At 36.9% G+C, this 14,563-nt stretch overlaps 3 protein-coding genes across 3 annotated transcripts; all 3 read left to right on the forward strand.

Moving 5' to 3' along the window:
- Positions 1-1,809: 1,809 nt before the first annotated feature.
- LOC110692564 (zinc finger MYM-type protein 1-like) lies at positions 1,810-4,027 on the forward strand. The gene is made up of 2 exons (XM_021869600.1): positions 1,810-2,099; positions 2,257-4,027. Exons 1-2 carry the CDS (start codon positions 1,810-1,812, stop codon positions 4,025-4,027), a joined length of 2,061 nt encoding a protein of 686 aa, XP_021725292.1.
- Positions 3,658-5,126, forward strand: LOC110692582 (glutaredoxin-C11-like). Its single transcript, XM_021869620.1, has one exon. The coding sequence runs from the start codon at positions 4,584-4,586 to the stop codon at positions 4,890-4,892; it is 309 nt and encodes a 102-aa protein (XP_021725312.1). The 5' UTR covers positions 3,658-4,583; the 3' UTR covers positions 4,893-5,126.
- A 4,521-nt stretch (positions 5,127-9,647) lies between these two features.
- LOC110692583 (glutaredoxin-C11-like) lies at positions 9,648-10,249 on the forward strand. Its single transcript, XM_021869621.1, has one exon. The coding sequence runs from the start codon at positions 9,730-9,732 to the stop codon at positions 10,036-10,038; it is 309 nt and encodes a 102-aa protein (XP_021725313.1). The 5' UTR covers positions 9,648-9,729; the 3' UTR covers positions 10,039-10,249.
- The last annotated feature ends 4,314 nt before the right edge of the window (positions 10,250-14,563 follow it).

Raw genomic sequence — 14,563 nt, forward strand, 5'->3', positions numbered from 1 at the left:
ACTCTTGGAGTACCATGCACAAGGTACTCCAAGTTTATTCTTAAAAAAAAGGTACTCCAAGTTTTTAAAATTCATGTTATTTTGATGTGAATTTCTTATTATTTAATTCATATGTATATGTTATTTTTAAGTAAGTTTATGTTATTTTAATTTATACATACATGTTTTTATATTCAACATTGATCATTTTACTGTACTCAAAATTAATAAAATTCATGTTATTTTGGTGTACTTTTTATTATTTCAATTTATATATATAAATGTTATTTTAAAATAAATACATGTTATTTTATACACTGTTTTGGAAAAATAACACAAATTTTATGTAAAAATAGTATAAGCTTGAGATTGAAGCAAAATAACATATTGTTTTAAGAAAATAGCACAAGATTTAAGCGAAATTACACAAGATTAGACAAAATATATAATTCAATCATATTGGTATGAAGTACCATGATTCGTACTCTAGGGGTATATAATATTAACTATTAATCCGGTTTTACATTGATTTTATTGAAAAAAAAATTCAAATATAAAGAAAATCAATTATCTATCATTAATACTTCTAAAGCGATTTTAGAATACTAGTTTAAGTGAATATTTTTTTTTATATAGACTAATATTTCAAATACTATAAAAACAGTGAAATATAATATTATAATATAACCTGGAGGGCCATCTCAAAACAATATAGTACTACCTTGAAGGCCATCTCAAAATAATATAGTACTATCTTGAAGGCCATCTCAAAATATCCAGACGTCTCAAAATAGTTCATGTGATTTATATAATCCGAGTAGACGGAATAAACTATTTTGAAAGATGCTACTTCTTCAATGATCATCTAGAACTACTTCAAAGGCCTAAAGGGGCCATCCTTAGGTAAATTTCTCCATTCTTATCCATATCCATACAGTGGCGGACCCAATTAAGTGACATGGGGGACAGCTGTCCCCCCATTTTTAAAAAAAAAATAAAAAATAAAAAAAGTGAAAAAAAACCAAAAAAAGCAAAACGCGACACTGCTACAGAACGAAGAACAGCCAACAACACTCAGTCTTCACTCCTCCAATTCGCCATTGCCTCCACTGAGATCGACCGTCGAGGCGTGCGTCGCTGCTCCACCAACCAGGCAACCACCGCCCTGCTGCGTCGCTGCTCTCGGTTCCTCACCACTCACCAGTTCACCAAGTCACCACAGCACCACTTCGGTCTTCGCAAATCGGCAGCCTCTTCACTAGCTGCGTGCACCGGCGCCGCCTGCGTGCAACCAGGCAACCACCGTCTGACCGTCGAGCCTCGGCCGTCCGTCACTGATGGTATGTCTTGCTATTTGCTAACCCTAATTCGAAATTCCCAATTTGAAATCCCCAATTGACAATTGTTAACCCTAATTTCCAGATTTTTGTTTAATTATTGTTAATTTTAATTGCAATCTTTGTTGAATTTTAATATTAATTGCAATTTTAATCTTAGGTTTTACCGTTTTATTAGTATGCATTCTATGCAATGATGTGAATTGTGGAAATTGATATATATTTTTCAATTTAATTAGGAAATGTCAAATGATTCACCTAATTCAAACAAATCCAAGGCTACTAGAAAACAACCCGATCTTCGACAATTCATGTTTAAAAGAAAGAAACTCCATGAAAATGAGTCCAATAACTCTCCTTCATTAAGCTCCCCTCAATGTCAAGAAGATGATATGGAAATGGGTGGTTCAAGTACTTGTAATGTACCATTGGAGGAAAATTGGTATACGATGTTGAATTTCTTCCTCATGATCCGGGAAAAAGAATAAACATAATGGATTACCCCGCAAATGAACGAAATGCAGTTAGGAGGGGTTATATTCTTAAAAAACCTTGCCAACCAAAAACTCATGACTTTCCTCAAAGACAAGTGTCTGGTTTACGTCGCTTTAGTGTTCATTGGTTCAAGAAATGGGATTGGCTTGAGTATAGTATTGAAAAAGATGCCGCATTTTGTATTGTGTGTTACTTGTTCAAGAATGAAGTTGATAGTTATTCGGGGGTGATGCATTTGTTGATGGAGGGTTTAGGGCATGGAATAAACCGGAAAGATTTGAGAAGCATGTTGGTGGAATTAATAGTGCTCATAATCTTGCTTATGAGAAATATGTGAATTTAAGAGATGGAAAAAAAAATCAATCTTGAATGTGTTTGACAATGCAAGTGAGGTGATTAAGAGTGAATATTTTATCCGCTTGAATGAATCTTTAACTTGTTTAAGATTTCTTTTGGGGCAAGGTTTGGCATTTCGTGGACATGATGAAAGTGGGGAGTCATATAATAGGGGTAATTTCCTTGAGCTTTTGAAATGGTTAGGAGAAAAGGTTGAGGAAGTAAGACAACATACTCTTGAAAATGCACCTAAAAATTGTCAAATGATTTCCCCTTCTATTCAAAAGGACATTATTAATTGTTGTGCCAAAGAAACAACTAGGTGCATAATAGAAGAAGTTGGTGATGATTACTTTGCCATATTAGCCGATGAGTCAAGTGATGTGTCCCAAAAAGAACAACTAGCTCTTGTTTTGCGCTTTGTTAATAGAGATAGTGGAAAGGTAATGGAGCGATTTTTAGGCATTGTTCATGTTGGTGATACTACCGCTTTAACTCTTAAAGATGCAATCATGTCTTTACTTGTTGAACATTCATTGAGTCCATCTATGATAAGAGGGCAAGGGTACGATGGAGCTAGCAACATGAAAGGTGAAATAAATGGTCTTAGGACTTTGATTATGAATAATGATACTCCAAGTGCCTACTACATACATTGTTTTGCTCATCAACTTCAACTAACACTAGATGCCGTTGCTAAAAAGAATGATAGTTGTGGTTGGATTTTTGAGATACTTGCAAATTTATTGAATGTGGTTGGAGTTTCTTGCAAGAGAAGAGAAATGATTCGACAAGATCAAGCTCAAGAAGTTGCTCGAGCATTGGATGTAGGGGATATTGTGAGTGGATCGGGTTTAAATCAAGAACTTGGTTTGAAAAGGCCCGGGGATACTCGTTGGAGTTCTCATTACAAGTCTCTTTCAAACATCATCCTCTTATTTCCTACAATTGTTAAGGTACTTGTACACATTGGGAAGCATGGTGTATCGGAAGATAAGTTCAAAGCTCAAATTGTTTTAGGACAATTAGAGTCATTTGACTTTGTTTTTATTGCTTACTTGATGTTGACTATTTTTGGATACACTAATGATTTGTGTGTTGTTTTGCAAAGAAAGGAGCAAGATATTGTAAATGCCATGGAACTTGTCACTTACACAAAAATAGTGTTGCAAAAAATGAGGGAGCAAGGATGGGATACTCTCTTAAACAAGGTAACTTCATTTTGTGCTAAACATGGTATTGTTGTTCCCACTATGGATTCTCCTTATGTTCCTCAAGGAAGATCAAGACGTTTTGTTGAAGAAGCAACAAATCAACATCATTTTCGGGTTGGAATTTTTTTAAGAGTGATTGATTTGCTTCTTCAAGAACTTGATGATCGATTTAATGAGAGGAATATGGAGATACTAATGTGTATGGCTTGTTTAAGTCCTAAAGATAACTTCTCATCATTTGATAAAGATAAGGTACTTAAACTTGCCTCTTATTATCCCGAAGAATTTTCAAGCTTTGATTTGATGACTCTTGAATGTCAACTTGATATATTCATGGAGAATATGCTAAATGATGAAAGATTTCAAGGTTTAAATGACCTTAATTCTCTTTCTATGATGCTTGTTAAAACTAATAAGCATAAGACTTTTCCTCTTATTCATTTGCTTATCAAGTTGATGTTGATTCTTCCGGTTGCCACGGCAAGTGTTGAAAGAGTCTTTTCCGCAATGACATGTGTAAAAAATAAGTTGCGAAATAGCATGGGTGATCAACTTATGAATGATTGTTTGGTCACTTTTATTGAGAAGGATGTCTTCTTAAGAGTTTCCGATGAAAAAGTTGTTGAACGCTTCCAAAATATGAAGACTCGAAGGATGAAAGCGTAATTTTAATGTAATGTTTATGTAATTTTTTTCATCATTTTGAATTGTATGACTAAGTATGTTTTTTATTTTGAAATTTTAATACTAAGTATTAACCAATTTGTGTGTTTGAGTTATTTTTTGTTTTTATTTTTTGTTAAGTTATTTGTAAGTTAAGCATTTTGTCCCCCCGAATTGAAAATCCTGGATCCGCCACTGTATCCATATGACCATATATTCTCTTGCAAGAATTTCTTCCTTTACATCTTTTCCAATTATATTACTATAATTTTTTTTTTATTTTTTTTTTTGAAAGAATTATATTACTATAATTATTCACATTTGTTCCCCCCTTTATTTAAATTTATTATTTTTTTAAAAAAAAAAAAATCTTTTTCTACAATAAAAAAAATGCAATCCATCAATCTATCCTGCCTATCCATCCCTATAAATTGGCTAACACAACTCAATTCTACACATCTTCTACTAACCAAGTAAATACATTCAATAGTTTTCAACTCTCAACTTCCCTTCTAACAAAACAAAAAACCTCAACTCCTTTATTTTCAAAGAAAATATAATGGATAGAGTAAATGAGCTAGCAAAATCTAAGGCAGCTGTAATTTTCACAAAGAGCTCAGACTGCATGAGTCACAGCATCAAGTCCCTCTTCTACGAGCTAGGAGCTAGCCCGGCAGTATACGAAATCGACCGTGATCCTAGAGGACGAGAGCTCGAGATGGCATTGCAGAGACTAGGGTGTAAGCCTACAGTCCCTGCAATCTTCATCGGTGGCATGTTCGTGGGATCGGCTAAGGATGTTCTTGCTGCCCATCTTACTGGCTCTCTTAAAGACATGCTCATTGCTGCTAAAGCTATTTGGTTTTAGCAATATACACATCCTAAAACAAGGATGTATATATGTACTTTTCTCAATTTTTTTTTTTTTTTTTTTGAATGGATGAAATTTATGGCCTCCAGTTTGAAAAGAGCTGAGCTAGCGAGCGCAGTGCAGCATTTTTCGAGGGCTTTTCGTTTTTTGTAAGGCCTTGATACATAGCTGCATTTTGTGAATAACAATGTAATGTAACAAAAAGAGAATTATGAAGTAAGGCTTCAGAGATGTTCTCTGTCACGTATATTTGTGTAATCTTTTGCTCTTTACCGTTATTTTTCCATATAATTATGTACACGACTATATTTTTCCTTATATATCAACGGGAATTCACATCAAAGTTGATGAACTTTGACTCTATAAAAAAAGGGGCAAACAATTAAGGACGGAGGGAGTAGGTTAAGAAGATTATATTTCACGTGGATTATGTATAATTAGGTGGTATAACATTAGGAAGAAGTCAACTGAATTACCTGCAGTCTATGTTACAGAGATGGGAACGAAAATCTGCCACAGGGTGACAGGGTAATGTCAGACTCAGCTATTTTCAATTAAAAGTTTCAATGTTTTTGGTCAAGAATGAAGGGTCAGAGTATATATACCCATGCATGTTAGAGTGTCGAAGATCATACATGTGTACTTAAAATGAAATAAAAATATGTAATAAATAAATGAGAACTTCTTAGCCTCTAGTATTGATAGTCATTATTGACTAGTAAAAAAAATCTATTGATACGAACCAAAGCCTAAATTCTAATTGGTACGAAAAAGAGTATTTTGATATAGAGTGCTTATAAATTAATTAAGCATAATTTAACCTCAACAAGATTTATTAAAAAAACAACATAATTTAACTCCAACAAGATTTTATTAGCTTCATTGATGACTTGCACTATTAGAGGTTGAGAATTTGTCAAACTTAATGGTGTTTCAGATAACTCAATGATAAATAGGCTGAAATTCTGACGTTCAATTTTGTAACAATTTCTTTCATAGAGAAATGGATGCCAATTGCCAATATAAGGTTAATTTTTTTTACAAAACGAATTTTTCTTGATTTCCACTGTTATGAATTGATGATGCATGGCCAAGTTGACAGGCAGGGTAATTCATTTGGATTATTTGTGTATCTAATTCTATGTTTTTTATACGAAATCCGAATTTTTAAGGAATATAAGACGAAAATGTTGACACATATCTCGCAATGACTTTTTATGCAATTTGATCTAAAAATGACTTCTACTTTTTCATATGATGAATTTTGTGTGACACGTATATACATGATGACATTCTAAGGTAAATGAAGTGACTATTATTCAATAATAGGGGGCCTATACTAGATCGAGTGGTAAAATCAAATTCTTCTTAAACGTACACGTGTCTTATTATAAAATGCTTTTATCTCCGATGTTTCTTATAGATGATTAGTTAATTTACGGACAAATATGTAAGTTGTGACTTGTAAACGCATGGGAAAGTGGGCAGAGTATCTTGATTCACTAGACAAAGAATATATTGTACTGTATTTATGCATCAAATGCATGTCCTATATGTTTTCTTAAAAGCAATTCAGAGAGATATTTGCACACTTTATATTAAGCATTTCATGGCTTATCTAGAATCCTTTGATGATACTAATCCAGGGATAACTTATAGTCCTTTAGGTCAGATCATGTGCTTGGACGACTGTTTCGTGTAATATTATTGTTTCGATCTCCAATCAGGACGCGACAGCATAAGTGACTACAGATCAGAAAAGAGAATATTTAGCCATATATGATTCTTGATTGGAGCATTATAAGTTCAAGTTTTCGCGCTAAGACAGTGGATGGCTCTTATTAATTCTATATGTTCCACTTTGTTAAACGTAGGACCAGAAATGTGTTATAATACTAGTTTTAAATATAGGATAAGAACACATAGATTCTTCAGCAATTGCTATATTGTGAGTTGTGACAGGTATCATTTCCAAAAGTGACCTTTTTCTGTTAAAAGATGTCTGAAGCTTCTTCATTACAAATTAGAATTTGGGAAAAATAAAATATGTAATGTAAGTTAAGAATTAGTGAAGGCTTAATATATTAACTTCAACAACATAATGTATCATATTTAATTTTGTTACTTGTATGAGTTTATTAATGTACTGATCACAGAGTAACAAAGGCATGTAATGTTCAAAGAGTCGATTTAATGGAGCAGGATCGCTGTAGGACATGGTGCACCAAAGGTGAAAACTCGCAGTAATCTGCTATGCACAAATCCAACAGACTGTATTGTATCTTTACTCGGTTAAGGAAGGGTTTGAGTGCTTAACCATCCTAGCAAGAAAAAAAAATCTGAGAGACGAAAAGTGATGCAGACATAAGCCAGTGAAATACTGACATTCTACAAGTGGGAATGCACTAACAGTTATCCAATATTGCTAGTTTTACAAGTAGATTCCAGTATGCTAATTTCGCCCGCTATTATACAGGAAAAGTTGAATCTCATTTTGTAAGGGAATTCTACTTGTCTCCTGTATGATCGGTGGTGAAATCGACAGGCAAAAACAGTTCAGATTCTATACCTTCAGAAAGCATATAGACTTTTTTTGTGTTTTGAGTATTTTTTCTCAATGATTTATGGAATATAAACTCCTAAGGCTATGCTTGGTTAAGAAGATAGACATTGACCTGGTAAATAGTCTTACTTCTTACTTGGGTCAAACCTGAAAAATTCGTCACGTATGAGTTGGGATTATTGTACCTTGTTGAAAAATAAGAGATCATAACCAACATAATCTTGTATGGATACTTTTCCTATCGCCAATTGGTTTCAGGATCAAACCCCACGGGGATTTTATCACTACACAATCAGCTTTCAAATCGTATATACTTAACTCGTCTCATATGTTCAATAATCGTTTCACAGGTCCAATACATAATACTCCGCCCGCTTGCCTTGGAACTTTGATGATAGTGCGTTGCTCGTGTATGTTAACATCCCCTGCTTGTGGTCTATATTTACAGTAGACATTTTCCGCTTGCCTTGGAACTTTGATTGTTCCTTATGTCAGAATTGGGTACACAGGTCCATTATTTGAGACTTTTTTCTTCAAATCCCGCTTACTTTGAGGGCATATAATACTTTGATATCGATGTACATAGATCCTTCAACTACTAGGTGACCCCTACTCTTTTCCAAGTGACCACTCATCGAAAAAAAAGTTGAATGAAGCTTCTTCATCACAAGTAAAATTGAGAATTTTTCGAATTCACCACGTCACACGAGCACCTTTCTTTAGCATCTCTGATGCCTCCTATTCTGACAGTGGGTTGACATTCCTTATTATCATGATGCTAGAAGCTTGGTACCTCAACTGTGCATCTCCAATCGATCAGTGAAAACTTTATTTTATCCCATCCAATTTCTCTTATCATTTCCATCTTAAAATAAGAGATCAAATACATCTCCAACGTTTGGCAAGATAGGAATGAAAGAGAATAAAGTTGAGCATATGCATGCATAGGAACATCAAGAATCTTTTGATGTGTGTAAATGGGATGAAGAATATCAGCCATAATATCGATGATTCTAAAGGTTATTGCCTTATCCAAATTTACCAAAATTGCGTGCGTAAGCAATTATAATGACTGGCTGATCACTCCTGCGCTCAAAGGGCAAAGGGATTTTTTTCTTGACTTGGATAGGTAAGTTTCAAAAAGAACAAAATCATTCCATTTTTTTTTTCTGATAACAAAAATGAAAGCGTTAATTTTCTGATACCTGACAAATGATCGCGAATAAGTTTAATAGCATAATCAGCTTCAGAGTTCTGCAGATATTACATATTAGTATACCAAAGATTAACATCAAAATTTTCTAATGAAAAACATGAAGAATTAATAATCCTGTTTTACAAAGGAACACATTTTTTTTGCTAATACTACAGATGAAGTTTGTGTATTCTGATATCTGACAAATGACAGACAGATTATTATTGTACTCAGCTTTGGACTTTTAAATATGAATTACTATGTCAATGCTTGGATGCACAACATGGCGAAAAACAGCCTGAAGAAGAATTAATTTTGTTTCATAATACAAATTTTCACACATGTTTTTTCTGTCCACCAAAATATTATGCTATTTCGATTAATTAGTTCAGTTGCCAACTATGATGCCAGAAATTAATGAATCTTACAAGGTGTGACAACAATTATTAATTTAGCCAACTTATCGTTAAGGAATTTTATTCAAGTGAAAGCCCAAATAGTAGTACTGAATGCAATTTGCCACTTTCGGTACTTAAATATTAGTACTGAATGCAAATTGATCAAATTAGCAAACAGGAAGTAGATCTTTCAAGATATCACCTAAAAACGGCTTTGAAAAGACTAGTCTACTAAAAGAAGAATATTTCCTTGCTAACCAATTCGCCACAACGTTCTTTCATAATCCACTGAAGTATAATTAACAAACTTAATGGACATCAAGATATACCATGTTAAAAGAATGGTTAATATAATCTCTTCAATGGATTATCATCATTAATATGGATTCCATAGAAATTCTTAGGATTTTGACTTTATTTGATGCTGAATACAAGTAGCACTCTGACACTGTAAATCACAAGGTGGTCTTTATCAAGCCGAAAATATAAAGAAAAACTAAAGTATTTGTGTTCCTTATCCTTACCACTAGTATTTTTTCCTCAACAACTGGGTTCATAGCGCCCCTTATATATATTGATACCTAAGTCCGCAGTAGTATTCAACCACAACACATTTCAGAGAAATACAGTCACACAAACAAGTTTATTCTCTTCCTCATAATACTTGTAGTTTTTATAATGGATAGACTAAGTGAGTTGGCAAAGTCAAAGGCAGCAGTGATATTCACAAAGAGCTCATGTTGTATGTGTCATAGTATCAGTACACTATTTTATGACCTTGGTGCAAGTCCCGCGGTCTATGAGCTAGACCAAGAGGCTAGAGGCCGAGAAATGGAATGGGCACTACAGAGGTTAGGCTGCAGCCCTACTGTTCCTGCAGTGTTTATCGGTGGCAAGTTTGTGGGGTCTGCTAAGGATGTGCTTGGAGCCCACCTTAATGGATCCCTTAGAGATATGCTTATTGAAGCGAAAGCTATTTGGTTCTAGTTTAGTGATGACATAAATATGGCACTAGACCATCATATCAAAAGCTTAATTTTTTTTGTGAGCTTTTTGATGATGATCACACCAATGCTGTAACTTTGTGTTCTGTTTGTCAAATATCCAATTGGTTTTGGAAGGGCGTAAGCCATTACTTCCATATATTAGCAATATATATCATCCTTGCTTATGGGATTAAGACTTTGATTGATTGATATATCATCCATGCTCCTAAATCTTGTTACACGGTTAATCACAAGAGTGACAAAGCACAAATAATTGAGCACCAACTCAAATTTCGCGGTACACTAAACTATATGCCTAGAAATGCCACTCCAAAGTAAAATCTTAGTTTTAATCCACCACTGTAACAGGATATTAGTAACTATTAGCCCATGACAGTCTAGTATGTAACAAGTCATAACAGTGAGTTATTTTTAGACTAGGTGAAGTATTTTGTGATTGATTAACTATATTGATCATGTAAATTTAGAGAACATAAAACATACTACTACAAAAGAAAGCTTGCTTTCTTCTGGAGCATTGAATTAACTAGAACAAATATCAGCTGTGTTTTCTAGTGAGTTTTATGTCTGTATAACAAGGAATTCTCTGATGTCAGAGTTTATTCGTAGAGCATCAGAGCAGAGGGAGGTCTGTCGAACTGACTCAGAACCTATAAAATTAGGATTATCCCAGAATTACCCCTTCGATGTGTAAGTCATATAACTGTACTAGAGAGAGTCTAAAGAGAGAAAGGGTATGAGTGTACTAAGCACCAGATGAGGGATATCATTTAGTCTGCCTGCCACAAGTTTGGGCAGGCTCTGGATTGGACAAAAGCATTTAGTACAACACATGAAGCATGCATGAATTTGTACGCAGATCATGTGTATGGTACGAAAAAGAAGTATATTGAATCATTTGATAAACATTACAAGTCCAGTTCCATTCCAAAGACTGTATACCTGAATGTTCCAAATGAAAAGGTGGACTGATTGTCCACTTATCAAAGTTCCTTCTAAAAAGGGATGGACAAACTTTCTGAAACCCATTAAAAGGGCAGATTTCTGAAGCTCATCCATGGAAATAAGGGCCTAGTGCTAGGCCCTGCTCTCGGACTATAGGGAATATATCTTAGGCCCAGGCCCAAGCCAAGGCCATTCTCTATACTAACTTGGAAACCAGGCTTGGATGATAGAAGGTAGTCTTTTAAGTTGGCAAACTCACCTTAACTACATACTAGCAAATAGCAAAGAAGAATAGAACTTTTACCATTCTTGCCATATTCTTCCCTTGCTTGATCGCATAAACTTTGTCATCCCACAGTTTGTAAACAATAAAACAGAAAGATAATTATTTGGGTCCAATTGGGTTTGTCCAAAATGAATCAATTATCAAGCCCAAGGCAAAGGTTCAACTGTCCCAAGTCATGCCAAGTCGAAGGAATCCGATGGTAAGAGTCCACCTCGAAGCGTCCATTCTTGTTCTCAGTCGAGGACGACTCCTCAATCAAGACCCTCTACGGAGGAAGTGGCCGAGTGGTGAGAGCCGCGGTCTTCATGAATTTCATGAAGTCCTAAGCGGGCAACTTTCCACCACCTACACGTGAATATTCACCTATCCGGCCGAGACACCTGAGAAGGAGAACCGACCAGGAGATAGATGGACAAGCTCCATCATTCAAGGAGCTAGACGACAAGTGGGACGAGGACACTTGGAGGACTGAACGAGAAAGAAATAGAAACCAGCAATTCTTCGAAGAATCTGAACCCCGCAACACCTACAGCTACAAGAGCTGTAACTCTGCCTCTGCACGGCCCGAGCCTGCTCATTGAAACGTTCATGAACGTCTCGGCTCTAGGGAGATGATCGTGCATAGCCGCCTCATACCCCGAGGGAACCGTCTTAGCCGAGAACAAAAACCACTTCCACCTCTATGAGAGGGAGAAGCAAGGTCCCTTCGGCTGGACAAAAGGGGAAAACCGTGATGGTTCCCACCAGCTCACCCTTCCAAAACTGAATTTTGGAAGAGCATGTGCCGACGGTGAAAATCTCGGAACACATTACATATGATGGTACTTTGGATCCGAAGAACCACATTGCCTCTTACGAGGGGCGCAAGTATATGAACCCCAGGTCCAAAGCGAACTGGTGCAAATGTTTCCCGAATACTCTAAAATGTGTTGCACAACATGGAACACCAAAGGAGTGAAGGAGGGCTCGATAACCGATTGGAAAGACCTTTCCAACCAATTCAAGAGCAAGTTTTCTACGGCAAATCGCCGAGAGAAAACAACTGCAGAGCTCATCAGGTTTTCGCCGAGCAAAAAGTCCGCAACATGGAAGTCTGTGTGGACGGTTCCATCGTCAAAAGCAAAGAAAGTAAAGACCAAGTCGCGAACCTGGCCGAAACCTTCGCCACCCTAAGAAAGCACCAAATGAAGCTGAATCCGAAGAAGTGTGTCTTCGGCGTGAAGTCAGGCAAGTTCCTCGGCTTCATGGTCATCAAAACAGGGAATGATGCCATTCCCACAAAGGTGCAAGCAGTGCTTGATCTTCCCGAGCCAAAAACAATGAGGGTTGTTCAGCGTCTCACCGGATAATGGAAGCCTTGTCCAAGTTCATCTGTCGGGCATCAGACAAAGGGTTACACTTCTTCAAAGCGCTAAAATCCTAAAATCAAAGAGCATTTCAAGCAGCTCCGCGATCATCTAGTGAAGTGGGACTTCGAGCTCACCGAGTTCAGCATCAGCTACCAGCCGAGAACAGCCATCAAGGCTCAAGTTCTAGCGGACTTCCTGGCCGAATGTTCGTACGAGGAGATGCTAGACGAAGAAAAGAAAATCTGAACCGTTTTTACGGATGGATCGTCCACCGTAAATGGTTCGGGGGCAGGGGTAGTCATAACCTCGCACGAAAGCAAGTCCTTTGAATATGCGCTCAAATTTTCATTCAAAGCTGAATATGAAGCAGTGATCGCTGGAATAGAGCTGTGCATTTCATTGGATGTCGAACATGTCTTAAAACAGTCTCTCAGCTCGTCGCAAACCAGATTGAGGTGAATATAAGGCCAAAGAGCCCTCAATGATAGCTTACCTCGCAATGATAGCCCTCAATGATAGTCTTTGGAGGAGAGCTGCTGAAAAAGTATTTCTCAGCTCCACTTCTTAAGTGCGTGGGACCAACAGATGTTGTTTACTTCCTTTGGGAGATTCACCTCGACATCTGCGGTAACCACATAGGGGGGAGAATTTTAGCCCACAAAGAATTAAGGGCGGGCTATTACTGGCCCACCATGATCTCAGATACCAGGTAGCTAGTTAGAAAATGCGAGACATGTCAAAAATTCGCATCAGTCATCCATCAGCCAGCCCGAGACCTTCATCTAATACTAAATCCACTTCCATTTGCCCAATGGAGACTGGATATCTCGGGGCCTTTTCCTGATGCTCTGTACCAAAAGAGATGGCTGGTAGTCGACATTGACTATTTCAGCAAATGGATCGAGGCGGAGGCAGCCTCAAACATCACGGAGCAAAATGTGAGGAAGTTCATTCCGAAGGTTTTTGCCTTTGATCATGGGAAGCAATTTGATAATTTTCCGCTAAGGCGGTACACAGACCAGTTGGCATCAAATTTCCATACACAGCGGTGTGTCATCTGCAGAGTAATGGTCAGGCCGAAGCCGCAAAAAAGCAAATCCTCAACGCTCTCAAGAAGAGGGTTGAAGATCAAAAGTCCAAGTACATAGGGAAACTCCCTGGAAACCTTTGGTCACTTCGGACAACTGAAAAAAAGGCTACGGGACATTCACCTTTTGAGCTGGTGTATGGATCCGAAGCCATTCTTCCAGTGGAAATAAGCTCGGAGAGCTTATTACGTGTGAATCTGACTCGGCCGAGAACAAACAACTCATGAAAGAATCCCTCGATTTCTTAGACAAGGTCAGAGACTCGACCTGAGACGGAATGGTTGCATACAAGCAAAGAATCAGCAAGTTCTACAATTGAAGAGTCCACGCGAGACCTCTCAAAATAGGAGATCTTATTCTTCGGAATACTGCAGCTATGCAAAAAAGCCATATTCATGGAAAACTCTCAAGCCACTTGGGAGGGACCCTATGAAATTTATGATGAAGTTTAGCCATGGACATACTGACTTCGGCAATTGGATAAAACTGAGTTGAAGAATCACTGGAATGCTGATGTACTTAAGAAATATCATGTGTGACCTCTTGGGGGCAGAACAATCTATGTAAGTGCATCTTCAGAATTACTGAAATGGCCTTTGAGCAACCATTTTTATCACATTTTTTTAGTTTCCACTTTCTGTCTTCCTTAAATTTCTTAAAGATTCTGTCTCGACACTGTCTGAAGCATAGCCCAAATGTGGCATTGTGTTGCAGATTGCCGAGGAACCAGCCTAATAGGTACAATGGCTTCACCCTCGAAGTATAGCCAATTTCTGGCACTGTACTTCAGATGAGTCAGTTCCTGGGGCAAAGAAGTCCTGGACAAATCTGAAGTAT

This window comes from Chenopodium quinoa, unplaced genomic scaffold (assembly GCF_001683475.1).
Source record: "Chenopodium quinoa cultivar QQ74 unplaced genomic scaffold, ASM168347v1, whole genome shotgun sequence".
In the NCBI taxonomy this organism is placed as follows: domain Eukaryota; kingdom Viridiplantae; phylum Streptophyta; class Magnoliopsida; order Caryophyllales; family Amaranthaceae; genus Chenopodium; species Chenopodium quinoa.

Coding starts and splice junctions, on each gene's coding strand:
- LOC110692564 (XM_021869600.1), top strand. CDS start 1,810: ATGGATTACCCCGCAAATGAACGAAATGCAGTTAGGAGGGGTTATATT. Junction 2,100..2,256: donor CGGAAAGATTTGAGAAGCAT/GTTGGTGGAATT, acceptor AACTTGTTTAAG/ATTTCTTTTGGGGCAAGGTT.
- LOC110692582 (XM_021869620.1), top strand. CDS start 4,584: ATGGATAGAGTAAATGAGCTAGCAAAATCTAAGGCAGCTGTAATTTTC.
- LOC110692583 (XM_021869621.1), top strand. CDS start 9,730: ATGGATAGACTAAGTGAGTTGGCAAAGTCAAAGGCAGCAGTGATATTC.